Source organism: Choloepus didactylus, chromosome 6 (assembly GCF_015220235.1).
Source record: "Choloepus didactylus isolate mChoDid1 chromosome 6, mChoDid1.pri, whole genome shotgun sequence".
Lineage (NCBI taxonomy): Eukaryota > Metazoa > Chordata > Mammalia > Pilosa > Megalonychidae > Choloepus > Choloepus didactylus.
Genome location: NC_051312.1, coordinates 105,039,185 through 105,049,068, shown reverse-complemented (window position 1 = coordinate 105,049,068; position 9,884 = coordinate 105,039,185). Strand labels below are relative to the sequence as shown.

At 37.7% G+C, this 9,884-nt stretch overlaps 1 protein-coding gene across 1 annotated transcript; it reads right to left on the bottom strand.

Annotated features, from left to right (window-relative positions):
• Nucleotides 1-1,424: 1,424 nt before the first annotated feature.
• Nucleotides 1,425-8,452, bottom strand: LOC119537234 (tripartite motif-containing protein 77-like). Its single transcript, XM_037839769.1, has 6 exons — nucleotides 8,042-8,452; nucleotides 7,306-7,401; nucleotides 4,795-5,025; nucleotides 4,050-4,072; nucleotides 3,297-3,394; nucleotides 1,425-1,960 (listed from the first exon to the last, which is right to left on the bottom strand). Exons 1-6 carry the CDS (start codon nucleotides 8,450-8,452, stop codon nucleotides 1,425-1,427), a joined length of 1,395 nt encoding a protein of 464 aa, XP_037695697.1.
• Between the last annotated feature and the right edge of the window lie 1,432 nt (nucleotides 8,453-9,884).

The following is a 9,884-nucleotide window of genomic DNA, read 5'->3' as shown; positions in this document are numbered from 1 at the left end:
GGTTTTAGTTTAATTACTGGGTGGGATAGACTGTGGTAGGCTTATTCCATTTTGGTCTTTGCTGGTATAGGAAGAAATTATTGAATAATAATATTAATAAGAATAATATAATAAGAATAATTGGAAGAATTATTAAGTATGCAGCAAAATTTGGAACCCTCCAAAGATGAGGTCATTACCAGACAGCTTTGAATAACCCCCAAGCAACATATCTGAAAATCTATGTGCTATTTGTTTTCTGCTACACCTTCACAGCTGTAAGTAAATTGAAACCCCAGAGTATTCCCTACCCTGTACTCTCTTTGAGGATAGGGAGGGAGAGAGGGAAGGAGGAAGGGAGAGAAGGGAGTAAGGAAGAGATTGAGATCATGTCTGATTACTTTCCAAGTTCTAAGACCTAATGAAGTCTGTAATATTTTTGCAATGAAATGTGACTATTGGCTATTCCATATTTTCCCTATTTAAGAAGTGAGGCTTATTGTATATACTGGGAGTATACACTCAAGATAGCATGATTATATGAGTACCTTCCTTAAAAATATTACAGTATCCAGGCTTTCAGGTTTTATAATCTGTACTGCTCTTACATTGATAAGCAACACCATTTAACTTTGAGATATACTTATATCAACACAGAAGAATCAAATTATACACAATTTAAATTTTCTGTGTCAGTTATAAGTGATCTTTGAGCCCATGAATCTGAACAACATATGGCACTTTTTTATTTTACAATATTTCTCATCACTTTCTGTCCAACAGATTAAGGGTATTTACAGTACTTTTTTCTTGGTTGAATGGTGTTTGGTTTTAATAATTTCCTTACACATTGATTCAATGTATCATGATATTTCTTGAATGTTTCTCATGTCTTAAGCTCTGTTACATTTTTGGAATCGGGCTGTGAACAAAACTGACATGGGCATTCCCCTCTTGTAATTTATAAACCAGAAAGAATACCCAAATTCTGCTGTGAGTTTTTCAGGAGACAGCATAAACTATTCTTGAAGACATATTACAAGGGTTCTAATCTGGTTCAGGAAGCTGAGAACTGATGGAGGAATAGGATCTTGCCAGATGAAAGAAGAGATAAAAGAATCCCTGACTGACACTGGCTTTTGATGACATGGGCTGTGTGAGAGGACAAACCTCTGTGCTTTTGCATTGATGCTTTTAGGTGGTTTTTCCATACCTATGTATTTTTTCACCTCTAGCCTTCTCAGAACACAAGTGAAAAGAACATACATCCTATTCAGTATGATAAAAGTTTACTTTTATTTATAAAACAACAAATACACATACTTAACAGTATCCCATGTTAAAAAAATAATACAACTATTTCTCATAAAGTTAAAATGAAGTTAGTGAGGTAGAAATGATTTGTCTCATTCGAGATGTCACCAGGGCAGGAGCTCCCTCAGGCATTAGAATTCCCTGGATGGGGGCCAACTCTTAGTTATTCTTAAGAAGGTGGGCTCAAAGCAAATGAAAGGTCGGAGAGGGGAAGAGAAGGAGCATGAGAGGAAACTACAGATGAGGGAGCTTTGGGCAACATTAACAAAGCTCACCTTACCACACTCATAATCCAGGAACACCCCTAGCTGGCCCTGAGGTCTCCGAACATAGTGAGGTAACAACGGGGATGTGGAGAAGAGACTGAAACAATCATCCACTTTGACACACAGAAGTAGAAAGAGACCCTCAGAGTCCAGTAGCATGTCGCTCCTCTTGGTCCAGGAATCATCACAGAGTCCTATAATCCAATTCCCCGAGTTTCTCACATCCGCCTCCCAGTAATGTTTGCCAAAGGTGAAGATTTGAGCTCCCCACATAGGAACATACTCTAAACCTGATGGATTACAGGGCATATCTTGATGGTCAGGACTGCACTGCAAGCGTTTCAGGTCTTCAAACAGAGGCATGTGATAACTGCCTAGCTTACGATCCAAGGTAATATACACTGCAGTAAAAAGAAAACCATCAAAGAACAGTATTTAGAAGTTCTAAGGGCAAGTGCAGTGGTGACCTGGTAAATGCTTACCATCTAGATCTCTGAAAACAAAACATCACAAAAGATTAACTGGTTTGTTGTGTTTGCTGGGAATACTCTCACCATGGCCAACTTCAAGCTACAGGCCATTATCAAGTGCTGACATAATTTTGGAACACTTTACAATCTGCTTTCTCAAGCCTGTACCAGGTAGATCAAGCACACAACTTTATCATAAGTGGCTATACAAAGTATATCACTGGAAATATAGAGACAGGCCAGCAAGGGCATCTGGCCAATTTTCAGAGCAAACAAATCCCTAATCACACAACTGGATGAAAGAAAAATCTAGGGATACGTCAAGAAATAGTATAACGTCGAGCTCTGCCTAGTTACTTTCTCTAGCCCAATGAAAATTTAGAAGCTTATTCATAGGTAACAAGTAAACAGCAAAATGGCCTTAATTTCTCTAAGCCTTTCTTTTAATAAGCTGTCATAATAAAAACAATAAACACATATTTATTAATATATTTAAAACATAACTATTGTTATTCTCAGTTCTTAATGGTGATAACTTTGCCTAAGATGTGAAGGCTCAATGCTTGAGCAAGCAAAGGTAAAATGAACTGAATATTCATGTGTGCCTTGATTTAGAAACTTCTTTCTCAGAATTGTCTGACTTTGGCCCCATTAAATCAGAATCCTCTGCCCTTCGCAATTTTGTTCCTTCTCTGCCCACCAGGCTCACCCTATAGTTCTTATGCAGCCCCTGTGCAGTGAATCATTTTCTCAGTCTGCTTTGTGGTTATGCCTGCTGTTTACAAACATATTTTTAGGCTTTTGTTAGTCTTGTGATTTTTCAAATATGTTCCTGGAAAATCCAATCTTTAGAAAAACTTTTAAATAACGACATTAAGATGCTTCAAAGAATATGACCACTGAAAGATAACCACAGTTCACAACTAAAAGTTGAAATGTACTGAAAGAATATGTAGTTTTATATGGTATATTGGAAAATTAACAATTTATCATAGCATCCCTCCAGGTATTTCACATATTTTTCTTAAGTTTTTTTTTTTTTTTAAACTCACTGCAAGTGATCAAATTACAATACTAATTATGTTTGTTTACCTGTTCATTTCTGCCAGGTTTCAGTTGGCTTTTTCTGACAGTTATAAAGTTTTGTGGATTTACCTGCTTCCCTGTTCTCTGAAAAGAATTCTAGACAGCAATAAACAGGGATCATTCATGTGAGTCCACTCATTTGGCAAAACTTACAGCTCCTCACCAGAGTGCTGCCTCTTACCTCGGAAGTAGTTGAGCCTTTCTGACATCCCAGTGATGGCCCAGGAACCAAGCTCTGGGTTCACAGGCCGAGGCATGAACAGCTGCAAGGACTCACTCCTGCAAAAAAAGAGAGACATATTTACACTTTCTAGTCCCAAACATATCATTAGCAACCCACTGAAGATGTTTCAACAGAATCCTCACTCCAGGAACTCATGTCTGCATAAGTTCTGCACGTTATTTTATTTTATAATCTGACTACCCGCTCAGTTCTGATAGGATATGTCATTTTAGTTAAAACTATATGTTTCCTCCTTCCTAACTTCCCTAGTTGAGCCATGAAATAATTCTCATTTAATTCCTGAAATTCAATAGGTACCAAATATTTGAAACATGTCATCTGCTACATATGGGGCCTCAGCTGTATATTATGTTCCTTTTTGATGATTCTCCCTTTCTCCTTCTCATTCTCCTTTCACTTGCGGTCTCTCTGAGTTTATTTGCCTCTTCCACAGAAGACCTTAAATAACTTAAATATTTAGGATTTTGAAAATTTGAGGCAGGAAAAATAGTTGTCTTCTTGCAACATTATATTAAGCCTTGCAACTAAAATATTTTGTCACCCCCACACCGACTTTCATATGAAGATAGGGAACATAAAAACTAAAGACAGTAAGAAACATCTTCCTAAATAAAGTATTGGGTCACCTTAGCAGAAAAAGCCTGATCACTGTCACAAATTCTCACAGGTTGGATATAGGGGAAAACTTACCTTTCTAATATGTCTCCCAAAGTCTATAAAGAGAAAGAGAGAAATGCTTAGTTTTCATCCCAAGATGGCTCTGCTGTCCAATCCAGTCTATGGGTGTGAGACTGGACTAGAATATGCTATCCCTCCACTTTCCTTCTTTGCATAAAATCACTTGTCATTGTCCTTATCCATATAAGGATGAAACTGTCTTACATTTACATACAGTTGATAAAATTGTATTCTTCATAAAATTTAAAGTCAGAAGATATTCTCAGGGTTAACAAACAATAACAGAAAGGAATGGACAACAAGATTCACAGCAGTTTCTACAAAGTTCTTATAAGGTTGTTTGGGCCAAAATCTAAGTCTTTAAGGCAGAATGGGGGAATAAATTTAGTAAATTCTACATTTCCACATATTGTCAAATCCAGATACAAAATTTAATTATCTATTTGCAAGGTGGTTTATTGCAGTTGGTCAGAAAGTGTAGGTATAGTAGGAAATATTAGAAGGAAATTTTTCCCAAATCTATTCCTGGAAACTTAAAGCATAGTTTTCCCTCTCCTGCATAAGGCAAGAATAAACCTGAGTCTACAGAATATACTAGAGGAGCAAATCCTGGAAACACAAAGTCAGAAGAGGCAGAATCAGGAATTTAGTACCAGAAAAATAATGAATCAAAGAAGATCTAGACTTCAGCTGGTATGAATGCTTACTGGGCAGACTGGCGGCATTCAGCACCCTGACCTCCTTCCTTAGTCCTTACCTGGAGTAGCTCCAAGTCTGGTTTACGGCACATTTCCTTCAGCTCCTCAAACATTCCTCTTAGGAGCTGTTCTGTCTGAATCATTCTCGTTTCACTTTCCTTGAGTAGCTTGAAAATCGCCTTGCCTACCATTTCCAGACCATTTAAATGGTTTTGCTTTTCTTTATGGAGGTATTGAAACAGCTTTGGAAATTCAGCCCTGATCATCACCATCCGTTGATTCACATAATCCTGTGGTGGCATTGGGTTAATTAGTTCATGTATCAAGGATGATTTTTTCTTTCCTTTATATCTATTCTGCTCTGTCTCACGTCATTTACCTATGCACATTAAAGCTCTATTCTTTCCCAATTTTAAGAAACTACAAAATTTGTTTACTACCTTCCTTACTTTCTTTGCATTCATTTATTTCCTTGCACAGTTGTTTCCATCCACTTTTCCTCAAACCTCCACAATTTTATGCAAAAAAAAATAGGAGTTTGAGACTGACTTTTATATTGTTTTATGTAATAGCCTAACATTTCCATTTATATATCCATTCTCCTCAACACTCCTGAATATACCTTTCCACAAACTGACTATTCACTCTCAGCAAAAAACAATTATTTCTTCTTCAGGGATATAGAGAACAGACATCTTTATAATTATCTCCATGTCCAAAATATCTGTGTTCTCACCAATACTTAGCTTTGACTGACTTTCTATCCAAGGCTATGCCTACCTCCTCTCTACTGGCTCCACATAGTCTTGTCTCCTTAGGGATATTATTCTCTAGATTACCATTTCCCAATATTGTCCCCCCTCTCCCTCTGTCCTTCCCTCCCCCTCCCTCTCTCTCCCCACTGCCTCCAGCTGACCCCCCAACCACTGCTACTACCTCTTCCTCCCACACCCATCTCTCCCCCCAAGGCTCTCCCTCTACCTGTCTGCCTCAGTCTCCTTCGTTTTGTCTCTAACTTTCTCTGCCATTCATTCTCTCATTTTTCTTACTCCTCCCCTTCTTTCCAAAGAGCCTCTAAACATGTGTAAATTTCTTCCATTATTTTGGGGAAAAAAATCAAAACACCCTTGTCTTAATGTCTGCATCTGCCACTTTTACCTCCATCAAAGCCAGACTCTTGATCAAATGTTTACACTCATTGTACCTAGGTCTACAATTTCCAGTCATTCATGCAGGCAATGAACTTTCTACTATTCCATACTCTTTCCTGAAACTCACTTTCTAATGTACCAAGCACCTCCTTTTCCTAAATCCAAAAATATGATTCATTCCTGCATTAGTTCACTTTCCTTCCACATTTGAGACTATTCACTATTCTCATCTCTTAACTTAAACCTTCCGTTTTCTCCACTGCAGAAAGATTTCAATCCAGAGTTGCTGCTGCACTCTCTAAGCTCCTTCAGATCTCTGCCCAGAAGTAACCTTCTCAATGAGCCTTCTCTGGTCTTCACATTTAAAACTGTACTCCCTAATGTTGCACTCAATATAACCATTCTCTACTTTATTTTTCACCTAAGCATGAAACAAATATGGGACACATAAGGCTTACATTTTTATTTATGGATTAATTCCTTCACATGAGTGCAAACTCTTTGCGGGCAATGATTTTTTGTTTTTTTTCTATTTTGTCTATTTCTGTATCTCCTTATTGGGCTAGAATGGTGACTAACACATGGTAGGCCCCAATCAGCATTTTTTGAACAAATGATTATCATACAATCTATCTTAAATGATCAAAAATATTTTATGATTCTCCTTTGGCATTCTCATAGACCCATGTACATATTCCTGTTTAAGGAGTTATTATTCTCTAATACCTGTTTATATGTCTCCCTCAAAATTTCCTTTGTTCTTTGAAAATAAGAATATGCTTTAAGTTACATCTTCAGTTTCAGATACTCTATTCATCTTTTTAAATCAATGAGTGATAAAATCCAAACCCCTTAACTACTCATTCACATTCTTGATCTGGCCATAATCTCATTACTAGCCATACCTATCAGCACCGACTGCCTTATACTCCGTGGGAACTACTTGCAAGTTCCAAACAAGGTTATGGTTTCTCTCATTTTTAACTTTCTAGTCCTTTAGATTTCCTGCCATCGATTCCCATGAATTTCTACTTCCACTTTAGTGTCAGATTAATTTGTACTTGTTTGAGAAGCTTTTACTAAGATTCAAAGATGTTCAGCTCTGGAAGAACCATATTTTTACCTCATATTAACATCATTAGTATGTTAGTGTGCATTTTGTGATAATGCATGTTCTTGTGCCTACTGACGTGTTAGAGGTTGCTGTTGCTTTATCCAGAAAATAAGGCAAAAACTTTAAATATTGAATTCAAGAATAAATTCTATACTAAAGGCATACTATCTTGCAGGAAAACATACAAAACTGTTTTTATTAATCACCCCATTCAAAGGACATTATGATTGAATTCAGGTTCTTCCACTAAGATACCATATGTCTGTCCAAAGATGGTTCTAAGGGAATAAGGACCTCTTGCTTACCGCCCATCCTCTGATTATGCTGGTCTCTTTGTTTAGATTTCTCTGATTTTTCTGTCTCGTTTCCCAAATAGACTTCATTTGCATCAGGAGCTTTTCCTGCAAAAGAAGTAAAAATCTGAGCACTAGAGAAGCAAATATGGTAAACTGAAGATATTCCTAAAAGAAAGAAGGGGACAGACTATGAAATAAGTAAATAGGAAAGAAGTCAGTGATTTTCCTTGTGAACCCCATTTGTCAAATCTGAGAGACCTATCAAAACAAAAATAGAGGAATCTGGCACTGAAATTGTATGTAACCTGGTCACTTTCAGAAGTGAAGCTTGCTTCATATTTAATTTTGAAATGCTACCCCTCAGTTTTTTCTATGACATTATTAGCCAGTGTTCCTAAATCCACTTCCATTAGAACAGGATCATTGCAGTCACGGCTGGAGTAGCCAATGACTGTCACTGAAAATAGGGATTTTTCTACTTTGCTATAATGAAATACCATAACCCTAAATCTCATCAATATCATCATTCTTATCCTTCAGACAAAGAACATAAGCTTCAGGAGAGCAGAAATGTTTATTTTGTTTACTGCTTTATCACTTGTCTTTAGAACAGTACCTGGCATATGGCGTTCAGTAGTCTTATTTATTTATTGCATAAATGGATAATAACACTCATCATATTTTTTACTCATTATCTCTCAGTTTCAAGGTCTTTCTGGTTTCAGAGTGCTTTCAGACTACTTACCCTGTATTCCTCAGCAGCCTGCTCTATTGGACAGTGTGTGTGAGCAAAATGCGCTTGAGATTTACAGCAGAACAAACATAGCAAGCTCTTGTCAGCTTCACAGAAGAGATTCTTTATTGCCTGGTGTCTACTACAGATCTGCATTGCAGAGGTTGGTAATTGGCAGAAGACTGCTCGTCTGGTAAGAGAAACTTGTTTCTTCAGAAAAATATTGGGCTTGAAGTCTGTTTGCTGTGATATTGCCCTGCACACAGGACAGTGAGTAGGAGTTTGGGCATCTTCCCACAAGAGGTAGAGACAGGGCCGACAAAAGCTGTGCCGACAGCTGATGGTGACAGGGTCTATGAAGTAGTCTCTGCAGATGGGACAGGTGAGCTCCATGCAAGAACACTGCAGGACATCAGAATCCATGTTTCTGAGGAAAATGAAAGGAAAAGGTCATTCTTTACCCCTAGGCATTGAGTGGTCCTTATGTCTTCTTTCCCTAATAAACGTGATTTCTCTCACTAATAAATTTGTTTACTACAGCAAGGCCAGACTATGTTTGGATATGTTTGGATATGACTGCAATAGGATGATGAGACATAAAGAGAGCCCAAAAATCTGAGAACATGCATTATTGTTAGTCAAGCTTTGCCCTCAGAGCTCTACTTTTTAGCTTCCAATTAGAATTGCAGTATATCTTCTATCGGCTCTCTCTTCCACAAGGTCATAAAAATCAGTGGTCCTGGAGTCATACCCAGCTACAAATGGCAGACCCATTTTTTTTTTTACTTCATACAAACAATCCAATGCCATCATGGTTTTCCCTTTCCTTTTTTTTTAAATTCATTTTTATTGAGATATATTCACATACCATGCAGTCGTACAAAGCTTACATTCAGTTGTTCACAGTACCATTATATAGTTGTGCATTCATCACCAAAATTAATTTTTGAACATTTTCATTACCACACACACAAAAATTATAAGAATAAAAATTAAAGTGAAAAAGACCAACTAAAGTAAAAAAGAACACTGGGTGCTTTTTTTTTCCCCTCCCATTTTTATTCTCATTCATCCATAGTCTTGACAAAGGGGAATGTGATCCATATGGCTTTCCCAGTCACATTGTCACCCCTCATAAGCTACATTTTTATACAATGGTCTTCAAGATTCATGGGTTCTGGGTTGTAGTTTGACAGTTTCAGGTATTTACTGCTAGGTATTCCAATACATTAGAACCTAAAAAGGGTTGTCTATATTGTGTGTAAGAGTGCCCACCAGAATAACCTCTCAGCTCCTTTTGGAATCTCTCAGCCACTGAAACTTATTTCATTTCCTTTCACATCCCCCTTTTGGTGACAAAGATGTTCTCCATCCCACGATGCTGGGTCTAGATTCCTCTCCGGGTGTCAGATCCCACGTAGAGGGGAGGGCAGTGATTTCACCTGCCAAGGTGGCTTAGCTATAGAGAGAGGGCCACATCTGAGCAACAAAGAGGCATTCGGGAGGAGGCTCTTAGGCACAATTATAGGCAGGCCTAGCCTCTCCTTTGCAGCAACAGTCTTCCCAAGGGCAAGTCCTGTGATAGAGGGCTCAGCCCATCAAACCACCAGTCCCCTGTGTCTGTGAGCACGTCAGCAACCTTTGAGATGGGAAGCCCAACACCCCTGTGTTCTCCACCAGCTCCTCAAGGAGGCTCTGCATATTTTTTCATTGTTTTTTTTTTTAATTAACTCTTTTTTTAAAAAATTAACTATATCAAAAAAAAAATTTTTAAATACAGTAAAAAAACATTTCAAACAAACCATAACATAACAAGGGAGTAAGAAAAAGACAACTAACCTAAAATAACTACTTT